Source organism: Pholcus phalangioides, unplaced genomic scaffold (genome assembly GCF_987345545.1).
Source record: "Pholcus phalangioides strain wild (caught in Gottingen) unplaced genomic scaffold, Ppha-v1.0 ptg000013l_1, whole genome shotgun sequence".
Lineage (NCBI taxonomy): Eukaryota > Metazoa > Arthropoda > Arachnida > Araneae > Pholcidae > Pholcus > Pholcus phalangioides.
Window position 1 is genome coordinate 15,234,855 of NW_028301606.1, and position 23,757 is coordinate 15,258,611.

Sequence of the window (23,757 nt, forward strand, 5' to 3'; positions counted from 1 at the left end):
CGCTCAAGAATGATATGGAAAACAACAGTGTCACTCTAACAGTTACGGTTACAGTGAGAAAATTTCGAAAATATCAAATGGCAACACCAAGTTTTTTGTATTGGAATGCATACTGAAAAACACTAAATAGCGTTGGAATGGCACCTGTAGCACGAAAATCCCCGGAGCTAGGCAAGGAAAAAGTAAAAAGGACTTGCACCAGAGCATTAATGTTCGTTTCATTCGTCACACCGTTTCTTCGGCTGAGATCCCAGTCTGATTAGTCCTCCACAAGGTCATGTGGAAACACAATAAAATGCTTTGTTTTATGCTGCTTCTCTGTCCTTATTGGTTGTCCTCACTTTTAGCCTATCTACCGCCGGTGATTTTCATGCTGCATTCAACTGTTCGAACGCTATTTAGGGGTTTTCACAATGGAGATCACATTCCAATACAAAAAACTTGGTGTTGCCATTTGATATTTTCGAAATTTTCTCACTGTAACCGTAACTGTTAGAGTGACACTGTTGTTTCCCATATCATTCTTGAGCGCATACATCAAAATACCTTATGCCAAAATTTCATTCAGTTTCTCTGAATGGTATGATAGTTAGGGGCCCATATGTCGGGATAGTTTTTTTATAATCACCCTGTATATACGAAACCATAGAAGGTTACAGCGTTAAGTCATATGTAATTTAAATTTATGCAATTCTCTGATTTATTAAAGATGGTTATGGAAAATGGAATTTCTACACGCAGGGATAAAGTTATGCACAGGAAACACAAGTGTGGCTATAATTATGCCTGTTTAGGCTGGAAACAAATTTTATGACAGCCATGAAAATTTGTGTTATCAACTCAAGGAAAAAAAACAAATCGCCACCATGTTTAAACATTGAGAAAACTTTACTGTGTTAAAACCACATTTTTTTTATTATTATACTACTCGGCACTCCCTATCATGAACATCCTACGCACGGCACCAAATTTTTTTTTTTTATATTATTTATCTGACAGGTGGGATGCTAAAACACAGATTCAAGCATATCCGAAAAGGCACATCACCCCGAAGGGCAGGAAACGATCGTTATGGCAGATAATGTTCTAAGAGTTGAGTAATCGGACAACAGTTGTAGGCAGTTGTTGGATTTCTTTAAATACACTCCTATGGATATGAAAACACCCTGAGTAAAAGAGATGGTCTCTGGCTTCGCCAATTATTTTCAGGTTAAGAAAATTATCGATCTGGACAACATAATCATAGCGATAATTACAGGACTTCGAATGCGTGGTTTAATGATCACTCATAATGTTTGTAATGGGACAGATTGTATATAATTGAATACGAACAAGCTGAAATTGATTTATGAAATATTATTAATAGATAAAAACATGAATATATCGATCGAATTGAAATAATAAGTTATCAATTGTGGGGAATAAATGAGGGAAATTAAATAATTAACCAAATGAGAGTTTTGATAAAAATTTGATTACTTTGTAATTAAGGGTTGAATCTGAAAACTGATTCTTGGGTTATAACTAGAAATACGTAAATTTTGCAAGTAAAAAAAATCCAAATTTCGCTAAAAATAAATTTCCAAATCGAAAATTCGCATTTATTTAAAAAAAAAAGCAAGTTGAAAATTTTGAATTCATTCGCAAAAAAACTTCATATACATCCGAAAAAATATTTTTCAAATCAAAAATTTTACATTCCTTCGCAAAAAAATTTCAAATATAAAATTTTTTATTCATCCGCAGGAAAATGTTTCAAATCAAAAAGTTTGCATTCATTCCCCAAAACCAAAAAAAAATTTCAAATAAAAAATTTTGCAATTACCCACAAAAATATTTTTCGACTGAAAAATGTTGTATTCATTCACAAAAACGAACTAAACATTTTTATGTTTTAATTACGTGTTCAAGCATTATGGTAGCCAACTCTACTTGGTTGAAAATTCTAGAATTCAAGTGCTCAGCGAAATCCCGACATATTTTCGCTTCGGAAAGTTTAAATTATCAACAGTTCGTGGAAAAGTGGTAGAAATCAAATTTTCGCATTTATTCAGAAAAGTGGGAAATTTTGTTTTTATCGCCTGTATTTTCGTAAATATGAAAATTACGCGTTCCTAGTTCTAACTGAATATTCTGTATGGTATCACTTATACAGAAGCGTGAACACCAGAACTTTGCAACTGGACTTATCCCGTTGCCGAGATCTCTTCCAGCTCAGCTTCGTGGCAGAGTCGGGAACACTTTATTTTAGGTAAAAAAAAAAAAGAAAAGGAAAAAATAGCATTCAAAATTTTTACAACATATTTCCCCCGGACAATCGGGTACTACTCCACCAAACACCAACTCTGGCCATATCGCGATATTGCAATTTACTGCCATTAGTGGGATGGGTTGGAAGTGAAGGCGCTGTCTATCGGTGGTCGCCTTGAGTTCGTTAGGGAAAATATCTTATCTATATCCTTCCCTGGGTTCGAACCCGGGACCCAGACAACAACCTTCACGATGGTAGACGAGCATCTTACCACCATGCACTTCCGGGGTTTCGTTAACATAATTGGATGAAAGTATATTATAAACGCAATTTGAGGGGGGACCATGCGGTATCACTTATACATGGTGTTTGACCAAGGATGTCCGAAAGACATTCGGAAATGAATTAAAAATTAATTTTCTATAATGGATGTGACGTATGAAAAAATATATCTAAGACAAATTTACCTGTGATGGTATGAAATTGAGTTTCTGTTGTGTAATTTGTACCCAAAAAATAATCACGGAACTTGTCAGCAATTTTAACGATTAATTAATTAGATAATTCGTATCATCCGAGTTCTGTTATAGCAATTAATGTTTCGGCATTACTTTGGTAAATATTAATAAATTACGTAAGGATGTCATTAGAACCCTTTGAGCTCCATTTAGTGTAGTAGCGAAAAGTCTTTCGCTCATTGTTTTCAAAGAAGAGAAACTACTTCAAGCTGAAAAAAAAAAAATCACTGTAGAGAAAACAAAACCATCCATTGTTTCTATACTGTGTTATTCGAAGTTCCGAAAGAGAAAAGTAACTGTACAAATTACATTTTCGGTCAACAAACTCTCGAGTCATTTGCACCCAATCATAAGCGGTGCAATGACACTAGTGAAAACAAAACAGTACGGGTTGCATCTAAACAAGGAGGAACCGTTATTAAAATTCCGTTATGAAAATCTATATCCACATATACAGTAGATTCTCTGCACAAAAACTCTTCTATGAAAGGAATCTTTCTGTACAAGAATTCTTCACCAACACTCTATTCGTTTTTCTCATTCTGCCATAAAAAGCACATCGTTTAAGTTACGAACCAAGTTTTTAAAAAACGAAATTTTTGAGTTAACAAAGGGACTTTTTCGAGAATAAAACATATATACAAACAATTAGCCCACAAAATCGGATCACTGAGATAAACGGATAAAATCCCCCCTGGAACCAAAATGTGCCTCATAGATATAGTGTTTAAGATCCCCGCTTAATGTGATAATTTCAAAACTTTTCCGTGTTTAATAAAATATTCCAGCACGCGCAACAACCTAAATATACAGGGTGTCCTGTAAGCGCTAATGCGGCCTTTATCTCATCAACCATCCGTCGTAGAGGTATAGTTTCGAATTAAGAAATGCTCAAAAGGAGTTCAAAAATTACCCTGTACCAGTTTTGAGAGTGAAAATACGGTGTCTAACAAAATAAAAATCTTAATTTTTATGCGGTCTCCCTGCCTTAAAACCCAATTATAAAGTTGCCTTGTTTTTCCAGAGGCCAACAAAAAATTTCTAAGTGCAGTATTTGCTCAGATATTAGAATTAAAAAAATGTTGAAAAAAGTTGAAAAAGCATAAATGAGGGAAATAACGTAGTCCGTTAGTTTTCGCTGTTCTTTCATGACTTTTCTTTGATTTTTTGAATTCAAATTTCTTATCGAACACAAATCATTTAGAAATATAGAATTTTTTCTGTTATCCTCAGGAGAGACAGGCAACAGCTTTCTAATTGGAATTTAAAGGACAAGAGGGATCGTATAAAAATTTAGATTTTTTTTATTTTGTTACACACTGTATTTTCACTCTCAAAACTGGAACAAGGTAGTTTTTGAATGAATTTTGAGCATTTTTTAAATTGAAATCATACCTATGCGAAGGACTGTTGATGAGATAAAGGCTGCATTAGAATTTACAAGACACCCTGCGTATCAACCATTACGCACATAATATTTTATCAGATAACACATTTGAAAATGCGTTTCAATGACATATTCAACGTATTTGATGGCAAATACGTTTTCTGATAAAAAGCCTATGACAAAAACTTGGAGTCTCAAAATGTCCTAAGCTGTCTTCAATACGACAAATTTATTTTAATTTCCTTTATTATCGTCATAGAGGATGCTAACTTTCTCTATGAAAGTAAAAATCAAAAAATTTGCATAAACGCCATGGATTCATGCAATGCATTGAAATTAGAAAAACAATAATAGCGTAAAAGAAAAGATTTGAGCTTTTGTGCAACAAATGAAACGGCTGGAAGCAATAAAAAAAACTAAAAAAACTTAAACTGAAATTGCCAAAGCTTATGGAATTTCTTGAGCTCAGATGTAAAGAATTAAGGAGAAAAGTTCGATGAAATTGAAGAATATTTACCGAAAGAATGGAAGCTTGATCAGAAAACGTAGGAAAAAACCAATAGCGAGAGAATGTTGACTAATTTCTATATTGTAACAGTTTCATACTGAAAGAGCAAGAATGGCATCAATCAACGGTACCATGATTAGGCAAAAAGCAGAAGAAGATTTTGAAAACTGAAAGTTCTATTGCGCTTCAAAAAGATGGTTCAACAGAGGAATTTGATGTTTAAGACATTGGAAAAATATATGAGACATTTTACAAACTATACTTTCGGAGGGAAAACGGCAACTGAATTTTCATCCTCTTAATCGTATATTATATATATGATGGAACCGTTGATATCCGGTTAAGCGGGACGACTGTATATACGTATTATAAGCATATGTAATTTAAATATATTTTTTATATACGTACATGAAATTATGGATACAAGTTACATGTTATTTATAACGTTTATTTATAGATGTCTACTCTTAGGCTTAAAGTGATCACAATTGAAGGATATTTGAATGAGTTTTTATCTTTGTATCTCTGGTGCTAATATATTTTACAAATAAATCATCATTACAAATAAAATCTCATGGTAGCGATTAATTTTTCCAAAAAGAATCTTCTTGTGATATTTCATAATAATATAAAATATTAACAGAAAAAATATCTTTAACTAAAAAAGCGTATTGAAAAGTTAGTTGAACACACATATGTACCATGTACAAAACATGTATACTTTGAAATCTAAATGAAGAATTAAAGTTCAATCGCAAATCTACTAAGGTAAACATTAAAAAAAAAAAGAGTTTTGATTTCTATTTCTCAAAGTATTGAATCGAATAAATAGTTTAAATCATGAAATGACTCCCTGTATTTTACATTTCGATGCATTTGGATCAACAAAATTTCGGCTAATTTCATCATCATATCAAAATATAATCGAATTGTACAACCGGTTCAACGTTACTGCACACTCGATACATTTTTCACTTAATTCATTGAATAACTGAAAATGACTTTCGATACTTCATGAAGCATATAGATATTGTTAATATTTGAACCTATTTCTTGACTCCAAATTTTTTTTAAAGCACGATTATTTGTATGAAAGTCCTAAATATATCTTCTTAGGGTTCTAATAAACTCACCTTTGATTCGTTATCCCTTGGGATTCTTGAGAGAGGGATGGAGCGAGAATCAACGATATATGGATGGATCCAATCCGTGTGAGAAGAACTTTGCCTTTCTCTTAAGAGAGAGCCTTTTACTCATCACCCCCTTCTTTCTTATTTTTGCTTTCATTTAAGAAAAGAAGAACAAGAAAGAAGCCCGCTGTTCTTTTTAACACCACTTGAGCCACGTGACTACTTAAAACTAATTTTTTTCCCCTTAGCTTTCTGGTTGCCGGTAGCAAATGAAAAATGACAGACACGAGATGCTTCAACTAAAAAATTTTTCTTTATTATTATTATTATTCAATAACAATATAATTAATCCAATTATCCAAAGTGTGGTTGAATACGATTTCCTTACGTTGCTCGCTTCAAGTGCAAGTTGCGGACTTCCGTCTTGAACTCTAGAACTTACGCGTCAATGATAACGAGGATGATGAGATTCAGTGATTCTTTCAGAGAAACATGAATGACGGACTGTTATTTAAGATGAATCTGATTATGTTACACACTAGACTGACGAGATAAAGTGATGGATGAGACAATCTTTGGGATTATTTCTGATGCGTCATGGTGCTACACCACGCAAACCACAATCGGATTGGAAGCGGTTTAGTCATCTGAGAATTTTACTTAATTCAACACATAATTTGATACGAGATTCGATTTGGTACGTCATTAATCCTCATATAGTTCCAAATTTTGAATTTCAAAGACAGATCAGTTTCTTATTTCTAAATGCAATGAAACGTGACTTGTGGGGTGAAAATGTATTTTTTACGGAACCTAAAGCGAGGAATCTTTTCATATTGATTCAATTCTTTATCATTAAATTTTATTAACTCAAGCAAAACATTCAATTTCAAAACTTGCTAAATTTAGGAAAGAAAATACAAGCAGGCTATACCAACCTATTTTACAAATTTTTACTATTAAACAAATTTTTATTTGAAATCTCTCCGTGTTTTTTTTTTTTTTTGGAAATGCAACGACGAATGAGTTTGTTACTTCTGAATTGTAAAAAAGTAGCCAATTTCAAAATATACCAGTAAATTATTATCACTATAAGATTGAATCAAATTTTAATGCATATTAAAGCAGTTCTTCAACCGCTGGTCAGTGAGAATTCTCTTATTATAAATTATGTGTATACAGCTGCCTTGGGCGCAATACTATAGCTTTTGAAATGTTTTAATTTTGAATTTTTCAACACATTTGGTTTAAAATTCAGTATTTCTTTTAGAAAGTATATCTATATATATTTTACTGGTCCGCAATGATTTTTGTCGATCCACGAAATATTTCTTTATAATTTTCACCGGTCGACAGGTGTAAAAAGCTTAAAGAACACTATATTAAAGAAATCTACATCAGATATATCTACATCAGCAGTACGGTTCGATCAAAACTGAATGATTAATTAATTTATTTTGGTAGATTTATTTCCTATAATTATTTACGTACAAAAAAAGCAAACATATACCATCAATGTATCATATATTATCAGCATAATTATCACTGTGCGTGACTAAAATAGTAAGCATTTACCACATACACAGAGTAAAGTAACACAATACTGATTATGATTTTCTCCAGTGCTTATCTCATTACTAGATTTGAGAATATTTTTTAAATAATTATTTAATTATAGAAATTTTAACAAAATATTCTTCAACAAATATTCTATCAAGTTTCGAAATAATTTTAAATATTAATAAAATTTATTTAATAAAGTACTCTTGCCTATATGGTAACCACATTGGAAATTTTAATAAAACAGCATTAATGCTATCTGATTGGTTTTATGTTGCGTTTCTGAAAGGATATGTGTTGTTGCTATAATAGACTTATGAAACACTAACCGCTATAAATAGACTTATTTGTATGAAGTGTGAGGGAAGCCTGTCTGGTTGATATGGTATATGTAAGGAGGGGTAATTAGTCGCGACTATCACTTGTTCAGTAGCACTCAACTGGATAAAAATAGATCAATGTTTGAATGTGGTGAGTAATAAATTCCTGTAAGAAAGCGGAAACATGCAAAATATGGATTAAAAAGGAAAGAACCCATTGATTGTTTTACAGATATTATTGTACAAGTCTGGCGGTTGGACCCTACATTATTTTAATTATTTTCAACTGCTCGACAGCAATAATTACTGGCCAATTGCTTATTATTAGGGTTCGCATTGCTATCTATTTCTTTGCATATATATTTTTTTTGCATATTTCACTATTTTTACATGATTGAGTATATTTTGCATATTTAATAATTTTAGATGAAAAGTAAATTTTTTTTTCCGCTATTCCAATTCCGTTTCAGACTGGTTTTCTTGGTTCCCGCCTCTGACGAGAGTTCTTTCTTCTTCTCCATAGAATTTACGATAGCTTCCAAAACGTAGCGACAGCCCCCTCTCCCCCCGCCAACCTGGGCCATCTGCGACCATTTTTTAGGACGTAATGAAGCCAATATTGCGTGCAAACGCTAGTGGAATAAATTTAAAAAAAGTTATGTTTTCTTTCTTCTCTCCTCATCACTTCGAAGATTTGTTGCAACACTACGAAAAAAAAAGTTTGTCCTTATTACCTTCTACTATGTACATCTAAGAGCGAAAGAGAACAAGTAGGTGAGGGTGAAAAAAGAAATGTACTTCGTGCTCTACTCTATTATCTGTAAGTATTACAGATAAGAGAGAGAGAGGGAGAGATAAGAGTATAATATAATAAGTATACATCTCTCTCTCTCTCTCTCTCTTATACTTATGCACTATACTGTTTCCCTTTCATTTGGTTTTTATTCTCAATTTTCTACTTTTCCTTTCCTTCTTTTTTCTAATATGCGGTTATGCTAAGACAAAATTACCATATTTATCGTCGATTCATCACACAGAGATCATCCGAAGTCTTGCCAATCGCTTGTAAGCAAAGTGTTTAAAAGGTCAAAACCCCACCAGAAATATGCGCATCAACTGTTCAGCACCCTTTTTGAATGCTCTAAAACATTCACTGCGCACTGTTTGGAGCAGGGGATTCTTAGCCTATGAGTCACGACCAAAACTTTGATCAGAGGGGTCCAGAGATGGATCGTAAAAACCCACTTAAGATCTCGGAACAATGAAAAACATTCCCTAATTAAAAAAGGTAAACATTCCCTTGTTGATGAAAAATAATTCTGGAATTCATGAAAGATATAATTGAAAACTAAAGAGATAAGTAACTCCGTAATTGATGAAAAATAAATACAGAATGATTATTAATGAAAAATTACGGAATAATAATTCTAAAATTAATGAAAACTAATTTAAAAAACTAATGAAATATTATTCTAACATTAAGAACGATAATTGAAAATTAAAGAGAGAAATAATTACAGAATTAATGAAAATTCAGAATTTATGAAAGAAATAATTTTTTAAAGAATTATTGAAGGCTTCAACCTGAGGACCCCTGTTTGATTCAGTTCCCTGGGCTTAGTCTTTGCCGTCCCACTTGTTAAGACAACATGGACTGAGTACTAGGTTCGAAAACTAAACATTTTATTAATCAGAAACATTTAACAAGAAGTTTTGAATTAAAAATAGCCGATGGGTCGCAAAGTTGATTTTGGGTCACGGCGGAAAAAAGGTTAAGAGCACCTGGTTTAGGGGTAGGATTTTATGCACCTGAAATGAAACGTCGTTTCTGATTGGTAAAAAAATTCCATTATCTGAAATTCAAGTTTTTTTCAATTGATAATCAACGACATTGAATTTTTTGAGCATCAAAATTCTAGCCTCTTCAACGACACTGGTGTGCGGCTGTAAATATATTAATCATCTGCGATGGTAATTCGTGGGAAAAATTGGCTAAAATTGGTCCATGGGGGAAATTTTTTAACGTTTGCGGAAATGTTTGAAAGTATATATCAAATAAAAAAAGTTATTTATTTATTTTTTCAATTTTGTGCAATGCTTTTATGAAGCTAAATACTAGGCCAGATGTTTATACCTATAGATGACAGCGCATTGGTTCTGAATTTGTGGAGGAAGACTTACTCAAAAGGGAAATTTTGGCTCGATATATGCCAACATTTCCATCATGAATGATGATACCTCACTGCATCTGATCAAGTTCAAGCAGGTCCAGATAAAAACCATAGGGCCGCAATATTTTCGAATTTTTCGGAAGGTACCCTTATAGTAACTGGAAATAATTTTTGTACCGATTGTGAATGATTCGTGTATTATTGTGAGAAATCGAATTTTTTCTCTCTCTCAACATACCTAGAGTTAGGCAAAGAACTTCACAGAAACTGAAGCAATTCGTTTCTGAATATGGTGAGAAAATTTTCTGTACGGATGAAACAGTATTTGTTTACAAACTGTCTGATACTAAAATTGCTGCAAAAAAAAAAAAAAAAAAAAAAGAAATTCTCTGAAATTCACTTTGTTGCAGTACATCAACACCGAAAAACGTAAACGTGTTCTTCATTGACTAGAGGACGAGAAGAAATCGTTTTACTTTATGTTTTTGCATTTAAAAAATTCTGTGTGTGTGTTTGGTAAATTACCTGTAAAAAAAGAAAGTCGAAAGCAATGTTATTGATTCTCTGATACTCGTAGTGGCTGGTAAAACGGAGAATTTCTGTTCATACAAGTAATGCAAAGGTTTTTAACAGCTGGCTGATGCGAAGATATATTTTGGAAAGAGAGAAAATTCAACTGCCCCTGCGAGAAATCGAACCCACGTCCTTTCACCGTACACGTTCACTGCACATGAGCTCCAAGGAAAGATTGACATATTCGTTCCCTCTGTAGTCTAGTGGTGCAGTGGTTCTCAACCTTTCGAAGCTCGCGGCCCGGCTAAGCATTTTTTTTCGAGTGGACGGCCCGGTCATAAGCACGACTAATGGGAAATGAATGGGGAAAAATTTATCGATGAATCACTTACGGGCCGTAATTCAGTCAGACCGGGTCGGTTTGACTGAATTACGGCCCGTTTTTTCAAATACGATCTGGAGACCTGCATATTAAGTTTTAAATTGTTGAAATAATATTTTTTTTTGATTTTGCAATGTTTGTTCTATTTTTTTCTTTTTTAGAAAAAATTTCGTCTAGTGAATCCATATAATATTGCGGTATTAATTATTTGAAAATTCTTTAATATACAATTTCAAACGTTATATAAGAAAGATTTATAATTTTTTTTCATGTTTACTTATATCCTTAACGTAGACTCACTTCATCTAAGTAAACAACTGATCGGTGACGATGCTCATTGGCTGGTCAATATTCTCTGAAAACATGAATTCAAATATCAGTTTTAAAATTAAATTTTTCGCTCTTGTCGCCAATACGAACCCAGACCTGCACTATCAGAGGCAAGCTCCCTAACCGCATCTTTTGGCATGTTTCTTTTTGATTCAGTACATAAATAAATGCTTTTACCTCTTGGGATGATATTTTACCTGTAATATATTATAAAATTCCCAAAAAAAAAAACTTGAAAAGTAAGTCAAATGTACAAAATTTAGTTTTACTTAAATTCAATATGTTTTGATGTCATTCTTAAATTGAAATGAAGTGCAGTTTTTGCAAATTTCCAACGAGTGAAAAGCAACGTTGTTTCTACGCTCACTTTTTGTTTTTCTTGGTAACTTTTCTTGATGCGGCTTATAAAAGGTGTCCCATAAATTCGTAAATAGTTCAAAAATTCATAAAAATTGAATTAATTGGTATAACGCAATGTGGTTTGCGAAAAAGTTATTCTCATAAAAGAGGATAGTTTTTGGATAGAGAGCAAGGAAAACCAGTCTGGCAGGATTGATTGGAACTGAACCTTTCTTTGATCACTCCTGTGTCCGAAACGTTCGTAGAGATTCAGCCGCTGATTCGTGGCTGAATAAAACAAACTTCACCAATAGTGCTTTGTCCACTAATGTCAACCACACTATCAGAACTCCATGTAAGCGATACTGAAAGAAAAATTTAGAAATAAACTGTTAGAGTCGTACGCCCAACATTTTATAGGAGCCTGATTTACAAATTTCTAGTGATTATTTGCCTTCATGCAGCGCCTCTATAAACAAAAATTTCAAATATTTTTTTTTCTGTTTTTAAAAATTCCCCTACCAGGAAACCGCATTGATATATATAGTATTTCCCCCAATATTTATGAATTTTTTAACTATTTACGAATTCATGGCTATTTATTCCCAGCTGCTCATTTTCCAGAAATTACAGAAATAAAATTTTACACTTTAAATTTGTTCACAAAATAGAAAATTGATTATGATTATTTTTAATTCAGTTTTCTACCAAATATGTTTCCTGTACAATCTCTAATTCTAGAGACAGCATTAAAAACATTTAATTCTGGAATCACGGGGGGGGGGGGATTATTATATAACTACGAGGTACAATATATAGAAACATCTGTGTTTATAACTGATAAGGTGAATATAAATCTCTTATTTGTAGCTTATTCCCGTCGCAGTGGAGACTTTGTGTGTTTTCTGTGTGTGCATACTGCATATTCTGTAAAAATAAAAATAAAAATGCCCAGCACTGTGGACGGAGGCTTTGTTTCTTAATTTCCCGTCACAGCGGAGGTGCTGTATATATATTTTGCACATGCAGTATTGTGTATTTAGACCATTCTCAAATCTCTCCCACTTCAACATTCTAACTTCTTCTTTTTCTTACTTGCCTCACAAGTCTTCTCCGCACTTCTTTTTAAATCCCAGGCTGCGGTGACCGCCCCTTATGTGCCACTGGGTGCACGTGCAATTTTTCTCCCTAGTCATTGGGTTCAGCTATACATTTTAGTCAAATGACTTGTACGTTATCGAGTTGATAGCTGTCTTCACGGGGAGAACGACGCAAGTGATTTGATAATACTTGCGAGCACGGGGCAAGGGGTCCACTACGATTAATCTTTGCTAACTCTTTACGACACAACTCTGTTTCTTTTGAGGTAAAGGAAATAAGTTGTTTTGCATCAGTCCGGGGTTGTGAGCGGTTCTATCTATCTATCTCTTATGTGTAATTATCGAAGAATCTTTGCAAATTGATCCCGTTATTTTTCTTCATATTTAATATAAATGCTCTTAATGAAAATAAAATAAAAAACATTTCCCTTGGAATTCTATAAAAACTTATGAAAAGAAATCGAAACCCTTAACTATTATTTTACAATTTTCTTATTCTTAAAATGAATTTATATCTTTTTTTTGTTTTCGAAGATAAAAATCAGTTTTTTTTAAATCACAAAAAAATGTAACGGATTTAGAAAGCCATCACCAAATCATTGCCATCAAAGAATAAAGCAATTTTTTATTGCCTATTAAAGAAATCTACATCAGAAATATTATGTGGTTATATCAGATGTTTTTCCGTATATATTGATCGATAATCTTTCGTGCATAAAAAGATAAGGTTCAGAAAATTCCACAGGTTTCTTCTCCTGGAAAAGTCCATAAAATTTTCACCGATCATTCTCTTATTTTAACTTGTTTCGTTCCAGTGACTTCAATCAATTGGCGTGAGGAGAAAATGGCAGTGATTTCACGTTCTCCCGATTTCCTTGGTGTCAAGTTCTCGACGTGGTTCAGAGTTCCGTTAGGTTCAATATCACTAAGGAAATAATAAAAAAAAAGACACAAGTTCATCATTTCTTCTATATTTAACTAAAATATTTATCGCACTACCACAGTATATGAAATGGAATGTGAAACCCGATATGTTTTATGGATTCAGTCACTTGAAATGAATATACAAACTGTTAGGGGCCGTTCAAGTATTACGTCATCATCGATGGGGGAGGGGGGTTTCCGATTTGCTGACTTTTGATGACAAGGGGAGAGGGGGGGGGGGTTTGGATAATGCTTACGCCATCAACCTTTATGAAAATATGAGTTGGATTCAGAAAGGCAGAGCTGATGACGAAATTTTGCTGACAAAGGGGGAGGGATCAAAAATGGCTAAAAATTTGCTTATGTAATAATTGAACGGCTCCTTATGGCAAAGCGCACTACTGCTATTGAATCGGCTGGGTAGGGATGAAGGGGGTTTGCTGGGTTATAACTACCCATTGGAATCCAGCATCACCAATTATGGTTTTCAGGTTTTCATTAACAGTCGACGTGTGAAGTGTAATAGTCGATTAAGCGGGGAAAAGTAGTTGAAATTATCGTATTAAGCGGGGAACTTTAACATCGTCTCTACAGCCCCCGCTTGCAAGTGTATGATTGGGGGTAGCTTTGATCATTTTTTCCTCGGGGGGGGGGGGAAGAGGGACTGAGATCCGTCAAAAGAGTCCCATCTTTGTTGGGAATAATGGTGGATGACTTCGACCCTCTCTCCTATAATCCTTTGTGCCGTGCCACGAAAACTGCTATCAGCTCCTTTGCCAGTCACCTTGAGCAATACCTTCTAGAGCAGAGAGAGCCTTCTTCTGCTCTAGACGGTATTGCCTTGAGCCAACCACTTCCACACAAGCCACGTGACCAGCGACGACTTCCGGAAATAAGGGGGCGGGGGAATACCGGCATAAACTAAACACCATGTAAACGGGTTGTAGTGAAAATCCCTGTTACCGGTAACTTCCCGGGATATTTTATTCCCAATATGCACGGGACTTATGGGGGAAAATTTTGGTGCCGGGGATTTTATTCGATTGAGCTAGGCCGACTGTATGTGATTTTTGAATTTTTGGATATTAACCAATCATGTGTTTGCGCAGTGTAAATACACTATAATAATACATGTATAATACATGTATAAATTTTGTAATTTTGACTTTTATTCACTTCCTTGTTATTGTTATGTGTCTTTACTTGTGCATCTTGCACATTGTTTTTTTATTATATTCATGGAGTCGTGATTTCTTTTCCATTTTTTTTTATTAGCTGCATTTATGAATCACTTTCGTCTTACATTTCAATATAATAATATTTATGTTTTCTGCCATCATCTTTCGCTTGTCTATGGACATTAGTATTTATTGTTTTTCTTTTCACTTACCCACCTCTGCAATTGGGCAATGTTTGCCTATTGAGATGTGAATAAAAGAATGAATAAATTAGGCCGATGTATAAGATATAATATTCGATTTTTTGTGAAGGTAGAAAAAATTATATTATCACAGTAGAAATTTAGATTGATATAGATATGAAACCAGAGCCGTGTACTTCAGCCGCGAATCGGTGCAGTCCATTAAAATTTGCTGCCGGTCCGCGAAACATTTTGACCAATTCATGCAACCACTTCAAAATTTCAGATTCATTTTCAAATGTTATGCTGTCTCCTTATTTTTTTCATTTATCTTAGACGTCAGCAGTTCTGCGAATTACATTAATTTTTTTCCTTTCTCAAAATTATTTCTCTAATTCATTGAATTTCGGGACGGTCTGAAAATTATTTTTCTTATTTATTGATTTTTTTTTGCCGACCCTCAGAATATTTTTACATTTTTTATCGGCCCGCAAATTTTTTCTTCTATCTATTATTACTCCCATTTATTTCTTTTTTGCTGTCCCATAAATTATTTCCCACATTTCGGCCAATCCGTGAAATTGTTCAACTACTTTCATCGGACCGTAAGCTGTGAAAAGGTTGAAGAGCAATGAACTGGATCATCATCAATAGCTTATCGGAAATTAAAAATTCATTAAATTTTTAAGACGAAGAACTTACTCGAGTTTGATTCGTCGAGGTTCCGCAAGTCCCGGGCCTTCGATGCTGATCTCACAATCTTGTAGAGTCTTATTCAGGGGATTTTTGAAACTCGTCAACAATTTGAATGGCTTCTTTACTTTGATTACCTCATCAGTCTAAGAGAAAAAGTAGAACAGTGCATATAATAATTGTTCTTTTTTCATACAAAAAATAAAAGTGTAAAGAAAAGAGACTCTTCTCTACCCATTGATTCTACCTCAATTTTTAGAGCAGGTTTCTCAGCTACAAAATCATCCTCATCCGCCCAAGTCTGTTTGGTCTCTTTGACGGTCGCTATAGCGTATATTTTCATCATTGAATAGTCGACCAGCTTTTCCAAGTATTCATCAGAAGTGACTTGAATACTCAGAACTTCCTCTAAGAAAAAAAAAATATGCACTAATTAGCAAACAATATTAACTAATACAAAATGACCAAGTATTTTAGAGTTGTATTATTTTCTTCTTAAATTTTAATTATAATATGATTTATTCATTTTTTGCTAACTCTGTTTAGGTTTCAGAGTGAATGATCCTCTTCCCTTCTTGATAACTGATGCTGTAATGCCTGTATAGTACACGGTGGTAGCCGTTAAAACGGCGTCGACCGTACGCTTCTGGTCACTGAGGTTCTTGACTTCAACTGTAACTCGGAAAGGCTGGCCAATCATCACCGAGTCGATGTCACGCAACTTCATTGACACGTCTTCATTCTCTGGCTTTGGCATCTCGTGATAGTCAACTTTACCCAACCGTCGCGCTGCGTTCATTATCGCCATACGTTCCTCAGTTGTACCTTCGAGAACAACATGCATCCATTACAGTATAATGTAAATGAGTATTAAAGTTTTATTCAATAAAATATTAGTAGTAAATTTATTATAGCATTTATAGAGGACATAGTTTCACCTTCTTGTGACTTATATTCATGAGTGATGTCTTCCAAATCGTTGCCAGCATTTCCTATACGTTTTGTAACCAACTTTCGACCAACACTTAAGAGAAACACATAAGTAAAAAAATAAGTTATACTTGTTTTAAAACCGTTTCTATACGACATTAAATTTCTTATTTGAACATCTATAACAATATAGCAAGAGAATATAGCAATTATAGCAAGACATTCATGTTTGTATGAACTGTAGAAGCTAAAAACTGAAATTAATGCGTAAAATTACATTGAGAAAAGATAATTTCCTTAAAACACACTTCGTTCAAAAATCGACATCCAATTTTAGAAATGAAAGAAACTTACTGGCTTTTATTGGTACTGAGTCTACGCAAGCCGGAGTCTGCATTCTTATCCTTCTGCCAGTGAACTACATCAGCGTTCACTTCGGCAAACACGAAAGGTGCGTCGTACTGAAAACTTATCTCTCCTCTCTTAATAGCAGCTACCGAAGCTGGCCCCGCTCGATACATACCTAAGAAATTACCATAATAAAAATATATAAAATCAATGAGGACATTCAACTCTTCGGTCACAGTCTTCAAAACACATCCTACACTAACCTTCACTAGTTTCTTGTGGGGTGGCATCAACAGCTTGCCATCCTCCATATCCTGGAGGGAGGTCAGGTCTAGCCATCCAACAGTCATTCCAGACATGGAAATTCCTAAAAGCACAATATATATCTATATCACACGACATTCATTAATATACAAGAAACTAATAGAAATACCCGGTCATTTTTTGGAAAAAAATGGCCATTTGAATACTTGAATAACGGTACAAAGCAAGTCAGTTATAGTGTGTTTATCAGCCAGGGCCGTCTGAAGAGCATCATGGGCCCCCGGGTCAAGTGATTTTTCCGAAGCCTTACATGGAAAATTCTCAAAAATTTCAACCAGCTCCTATTTTTGTGAGGTGCCTCTTCTCTTGAGGGCCCCCGGGTCGTGCCCGGGTGGGCCCATGCCTTAAGACGGCACTGTTATCGGCATATCTGAATATCTTTCACTATTATAAAGTAATAGTCACCGACTCAAGTGAACTTTGAGAGAGTGGTGGTTTTGGTGATTACAGCAGGGATCAGTAGCCAAAATATAGGAAGCTGAGGATAGCCACAACGGAAAAAATATTTGAAAATTAATGAGGTTTAGAGACCATACAGAAAACATTTTTTGACGTGAATACATCTTATAATAGGCACGATTTTTGAGCTTCACGAAAGTAGTTCAGACTTTGAATCCAAATAAACTTTATACAATGCATGTGAAGACAATGTTTAATATCTCGTTGGATGCATGAGAACTTAAAGTTTCCCGTGATAAGAGTTTGATTTCAGTATAACGTAATCTGATTTCACAATAGTGTTGCAAACATGAAATAAGCTGTCGTGTCATACATTGAAAATTGGTACAGCTTGGGACTCCAGCCGTCCGTCACCTTACGTGAGGTGTCAATAGAATCATCTCAGCAAGTTCTACAAGAATGTAATTAAATGAAATCCAATGAGGGAACATTAAAAAACGACAGTTTTGTTTTTCTTCAAAATAACATGAGATATGACTAGTAAGTTCTTTTTTGAAACATCGAAAATGATTTGGGGGGGAGGGGATAGAGTGACTTGTGTGTGTGAAGATTCAAAGTCGCTAATGCTTTACTTAACGCTATTTCTTCACTAATTAATGTATTCACGTTAAAAACTTGCGGCCGTGTCTCATCACATCCTACTTTAATTTTTCAGGGATTTTCTTGCGATCTATCTATAATTATCGCTCTGTCTACCTCGTCGAGAAATCTGCCTGTTGTGGTCGTTGTGTTTGTATTTGTATAAAAGACAGAGATTGATTGCGAAAAATTTCTGTGTTCTTCTAGAGCCATATCATGATCTGTTGGGGTCTAAGTGTCATTTGACGGTCTCGACAATTGTAATTATTTTCTGTCTTACCATATAGAGTCGCGGTTGTATTCTGGATGTTTCTCGCTGGGTCTAAGTTTCTCTCCATTAGAGTCAAAATAGTAGTCTATAGTTAATGTGTCGTCTGTGTCGTGAGCGGACAAGTAGTTAGTCACGCTCCTGCATGGGATACCCAAAGCCCTGCAAACTGAAAAATAAAAATTAAAGAAAAATATAAGTTATCAATCAATGGATTCTTTTTGACTTGCTATATTTATTTTATGAACAATTCTCTTTACATGAAAGTTGAAAAGTTAACACGAACACTAGATTTACGGCAAGGTAGTGACGATTTTTCAGACACTTTACTTGTATATTGATTGTTGAGAACTCCTATGTTAATGTATCGTTCAAATAAGCCGAAACGATAACCGAACGAAATTCTCTAGTGTTTTGGTTTGATTAATGAGAAACATTACCGGTCGTAGTGACAGCTGAGAATACCCAGCACTGTCCATACGAGACGGGAGTACCACTTGATGTTAGGTATTGCTCTAAAATGCCGGGACTTCCACTCCAGATATGAGGTGCTGTTCCATCCTCGTAATTTCCACTCCAGTTTCCAACTATAACTCCGTCATCGTCATTGCAGTTCACCTAAAAAGAAATCAAATACAACACCATTTTTATGAAAGTTGCATTTAAATAATTCAATATCTCATTATAAGTATTCTAAGGCAAGAAGGGGAAATATTACGCCCAGTGTGTGTGTGTTTTCATTGCTAATGGAAAAGACCGTGCTGTCTCGCCAAAACAATTCGAATGTTCTAACGCTTTTTTGGATTACTTTCAGCCAGAACAATGACATGACAATAAGTTTATAAAGTCATCAGATATCGTAGTGCTTTAATTGTGCATCAATATTTCCCCGATAATCTTGTTTATGGTTGAATAACTCTTCAAATTCTTTAACAAGTTCCATAGTCTTTTGATCGGTTGTTGTTCTGGACTTGATGGTGGTGGCCATTCCAGGGTATTCGAATGATTCCTCATGTTCTTACAGGCTATTTTTCAAAGATAAGATAATCGTGATTCGAACATACTATCATCTTCAGAGAGACAAATGTTGGACATAGTTGTAAATCAAATACCCTAAGTCATTCAGTCGAAATTTTGTTGCTGCACAAAATTGCTGACCCTAAACCAGTCCCGGGTCATAACAATACCCTCTGGGGCCTGAATAGTAGAAAAAACGAGTACAGTACAATTAAACGGTAGTTTTTTGTTTTTTTCTTTTGCCCTACAGTATATTTCCAGTTTTCTTACCATTGCTGATATTGCTCGGACGACTTTTATCGGGTTGCCTCTGGATGAATAATCCAAACCCGAGTTCTCTAGCAGAAAAATACATGCGGGGAGAACTGCTCTTTCAAACTGAAAATAAGAACACAAGCTCATTATCTAGCTTCAGAAATTAGGAAAAAATAAAGTAGCAGTTCAAACACATTGTAGTTTCTTAATAAATAAGGAAAGATTTCTAGTACTTCAAGGTGGATAATATATGCCAAATTCATGTTAAAAATAGAAGTGTGTTTATAATCAGCACTCACCTGTCCGAAAACCCAGGGACGTCCTATAGGATTTTTATAGGAACCTTGGAAGACTTTACCAACATCATTCAAAACGTATTCACTCTTCCACGATTCTTGGGGCATGTACACCTGGTCCTCTGATTCAAGATAGATCTCATTATATTTCTTATATACAACAAACAAATGTCAAATAACTCAATTTTTTTTTGTATTTTTCTGCATAAACTATAATTATATCTGATAATATTTTCATTTGTGATGTCAAAAAACATCAGAAGAACTGAATATATAACCTTTATTTATATACCTTTACACCATGGATTGAAAAGCATGTATATATTCTCCTTGCAGGTGAAAATTTTCTTGTCTTTGATATTTGCTAGTTTCGTGACAACCCTCAATCGCCACAAACCGACACCCGTTGTGGGTGGTACTTGAACATTTACCATGACCATGTTATCATCAATACGGCTTGTACATACGTCCCACTGAGTTGAATCTTTCGTGAAAGATTTATTTGTTGTGATCAGCAGAGGTGCTAGGTTGCCTTTAGTCTGTGATTTGTTGGGCCCTGGGAAAATTATGAAAACTTACTCATACACATGACTGTTGAAATAATTTTTTACAGAAATCCAGAAAAAATAATATTGAAATTTCATGAATAGAAACGGATATTTGCGAATATGTATTGATATTATGTAAAATATAAGTATAGGTAGTTTTAAATTTCAAAATAAAACAGATATTTGAAAATAATGTAATTTCATTAAATATTTCAGTCAAAAGCCGGGACGTCTGGCCACTCTATAGCCAAGGTTCTGCCGACAACTCCCCACCACTACCACCTACCTAACTGCTAGTTGGTATCTTATCAGTGTCCAACACCTGTTATTCTACAGAGCCGGTCCCGAAGGAAAGGTAAGCGTTTCACTTTTTGTGACGATGCTTTCCCATGAAATGGATTTACTCTACCGTCACTAAAGAAGTTTCACTTAAAAAATTGAGAAGTTACTTACCAAACATGAACTTTAGACGGACTTTATCACTCCCAAAATCCAAGGCCCGGTTGAATCTCAGCGCCAAGTAAAAAGGTTGTCCTCGTCTCAACACGGGTGATGGTCGTTCGCCATCCAGAACATCGTACTCTGTTGTGTGGTGATCTTTGGCATTTTCTTTGCAGTAGAATTCCACTCCAACAACTTCTATCGGTAGTAATTTAGACCGTGCTTCTAAATGAAATTGTATATTATTCAGAATCATTTTCCATAAAAGCAATCATTTATAAATTTCAAAATATTTCGTGTAAGCTGTCGTATAGCAGCTAAATATTCATAAGCGGAGATAAATTTGACTGAAAGCACCTGGTTAAGAAGTTTGATATATTGTAAATTTTAATCGCAATTGTATCGTAATTGTAAATTTAATTGATTACCTCCTACTTCGTTGTCCGATCCAGTCCAGGATCGCCAAGTTCTGTCGGCTTCTTTTTTTAATCTATTCAATATGTCCGTGAGATAACTGGCGTCTTCGGTAGCATTTCCTCCAACAACCCTGCGGCCATGGCCTTCCACATGTCTGGTTGAGCTCCTTCTAACTGGCATAGTTTACCTACGAAAATTAATGAAAGCAAATTTTTATTATGCCAATTAATATTAAGTATTTTTCTTTCGAGTATCTTGTTGGTCATTTTGCCTATTGTAGCTTCAGAATTTGTATTTCTTTTATTTGAAAAATAAATCTAACTCACTACCGTATTGCTTTATTGAAAGAAATCCATGGAAAAATAAAAATAATAAATTTCATACACGAAGTACCAGTAGATCTTTTTTTCAAATATGTGATAAATGGTTTTAGTTGGCCCAGTTTTGGGCCAACTAAACTGTTTGACCGTTTTTCAATTTGTGACGAAATTGCACAATTAATTAATTTAATTCAATTAAAATAATTCGTAATTATGATTTACCTTCAGCTTAAGATACCATGTGACAAAAAAAAAAGAAATTGAATAAAAACACTATTTTTTTTCCTAAATTTATTTATGTCCATGGACAGAACATATACAAAAATTCAAATCGAAAATCACGATAAAATTACCTGAAACTTCATTTTTTGAAAATCAGAAAATTAAACTCCCTTTTGTAAAGAAATTATAAAAAAAACTCTTATGTCCATTAGACCTTCTGATTCCAAAAAATGATCGTTTCTTACAAAAATTTGTTCGAGTAGTTTTCTGAAAACTCAATATTATTAATAATTTGATTACCATTTGCTATTTATTTTATTTGAAAAAGAAACTAATACCTTATATTCCGAAGTTTATGGACAAATCATAAGAAAATAAACTTCTTTGTAAATAAATTTTAAAAAAATACTACGATATCCCTTCTGATTCCCAAAAACTATCGTTTCTTACAAAAATTTGTTAGAAAATGTTTTTTGTTAGAAAATTTCTTTAAACAAAAAGAATTATTGTCGAATGACTCAAGCGGGAAAGTTTACATGTGACTTGTAACTCATACATTGATTATTTTCAGTTATTAGTTGGATTGTGCCTTAAAATAAATTTAAAAAAAAATAAATATATATATGCATATATATTAAAAGTAAAATGTGAATTTTAAGTACATTAACGGATCATATACTAACATGTCAAAGGTTTTTTTAGGCTATCATACACAACTTACGTATATAAAATATCTCTATCAAAAACCTAACTATAAATCATCTGAACACATGAAAAATATCAAAGATAGGATCATATTATAGCATAAAAAATGTGTTATCTCGTACAAAAATATGCAGCACCAAACAAATTTTAAATGCCATGGGAAGTTAAGAGTCCTCAAAGATTAAACTCTACATACCTTAAGATATCTTCTTGACAAGCTTCGTTCGATCAATGGAAGTAAAAGAGAGTGGTTATGTCCATGGCTCTAAATATATATGCGCTCTTAATCAAAATGCTTAGCAGCATTGAGAGCAGTTTCAACCCTCTTACGTGGAGGAGAAAATTAGTTTTGCCCTTTGATTTATATACATATATCTTTTGTTTTTACCGCATACTATAGTGCATTCTTCTTTGTACAATGCATCGCAATTATATGTACATGTTGAGGAAAGAAATTAAAAGTAAAGTTCCTTTTATACTCCCTTTCCTTTTATGTTTTAAATTAATCGTATGTTAAAAAGATTTAAATTATAATGTATTGTCTATTTCAACTTTTGTGGCATTCAGTTTAGCATCATCATAGTTATGGAGTCGAGATAAGTTTGTTTTCCAGATATTTATCTCAAACGTAGTTATGAAATTTCTTACTTTCTTTTGTATTTACTTTGCGGTTGTTTAATTTTCAGCTTAATTTTCTTGTCTTCTTTAATATATTGTTTTTCTTACGCCGGTTCTGTTGAATATGTTTTAATACTAAATATCACATTATGGTTTTAATGGGGCTCTTACACTTCTCTCGTGTCTTAAATTGCATGGTATATGTCGACTTACAGTCGGCCCGCTTAATCTGTTATGAACGATTCTAGCACACAATATCCGACTAAGCGGGGTATCCAATTACGCAGGGAGCAGTTCAATTGCCATTGTACAACGTTAATATAGCTCGTTTATTGAAAACTGATGAAGGATGAATATTAATTAAGTTTCTCGAATAAATCAGACATCAAAAATGAAACAAAAATTATATTTAATTACAATGATCACAATACTTAAGATTTTTACTTTTCGTTACGAAAGTTAGCGACCTCTATTGGCTCAATACGGACCAAAAATAAACTAATTAAATCTGCGTATTGAAAACA

General features: G+C 33.9%; 2 protein-coding genes across 3 annotated transcripts in view; both read right to left on the reverse strand.

Moving 5' to 3' along the window:
* The window catches only part of LOC149078657 (hemocyte protein-glutamine gamma-glutamyltransferase-like), a 37,904-nt gene extending 31,735 nt beyond the window's left edge, over positions 1-6,169 (reverse strand). Inside the window, exon 1 of one of the 2 annotated variants that reach the window (XM_089240799.1) lies at positions 5,798-6,169. The gene's annotated coding sequence lies outside the window, so the exon portion shown is untranslated. The remainder of the gene's footprint in view (positions 1-5,797) is intronic. The other variant, XM_089240801.1, reaches the window with a different exon arrangement.
* Positions 6,170-13,114: 6,945 nt separating this feature from the next.
* LOC149078658 (hemocyte protein-glutamine gamma-glutamyltransferase-like) lies at positions 13,115-22,862 on the reverse strand. The gene is made up of 15 exons (XM_089240802.1): positions 22,812-22,862; positions 21,380-21,555; positions 20,964-21,176; positions 20,255-20,518; positions 19,966-20,084; positions 19,682-19,789; positions 18,835-19,012; positions 18,407-18,563; positions 17,028-17,131; positions 16,771-16,939; positions 16,425-16,510; positions 16,024-16,311; positions 15,734-15,894; positions 15,496-15,632; positions 13,115-13,434 (listed from the first exon to the last, which is right to left on the reverse strand). Exons 2-15 carry the CDS (start codon positions 21,546-21,548, stop codon positions 13,293-13,295), a joined length of 2,295 nt encoding a protein of 764 aa, XP_089096928.1. The 5' UTR covers positions 21,549-21,555; positions 22,812-22,862; the 3' UTR covers positions 13,115-13,292.
* Positions 22,863-23,757: the final 895 nt, after the last annotated feature.

Excerpts from the sequence above, each read along its gene's own strand:
- LOC149078658 (XM_089240802.1), bottom strand. The coding sequence starts at position 21,548 with ATGCCAGTTAGAAGGAGCTCAACCAGACATGTGGAAGGCCATGGCCGC. Across the intron at positions 20,085-20,254 it reads TTTCAATCCATGGTGTAAAG|AGGACCAGGTGTACATGCCC; the intron begins GTATATAAATAA and ends ATCTTGAATCAG. Across the intron at positions 16,511-16,770 it reads CTCAGTACCAATAAAAGCCA|TGTTGGTCGAAAGTTGGTTA; the intron begins GTAAGTTTCTTT and ends GTTTCTCTTAAG.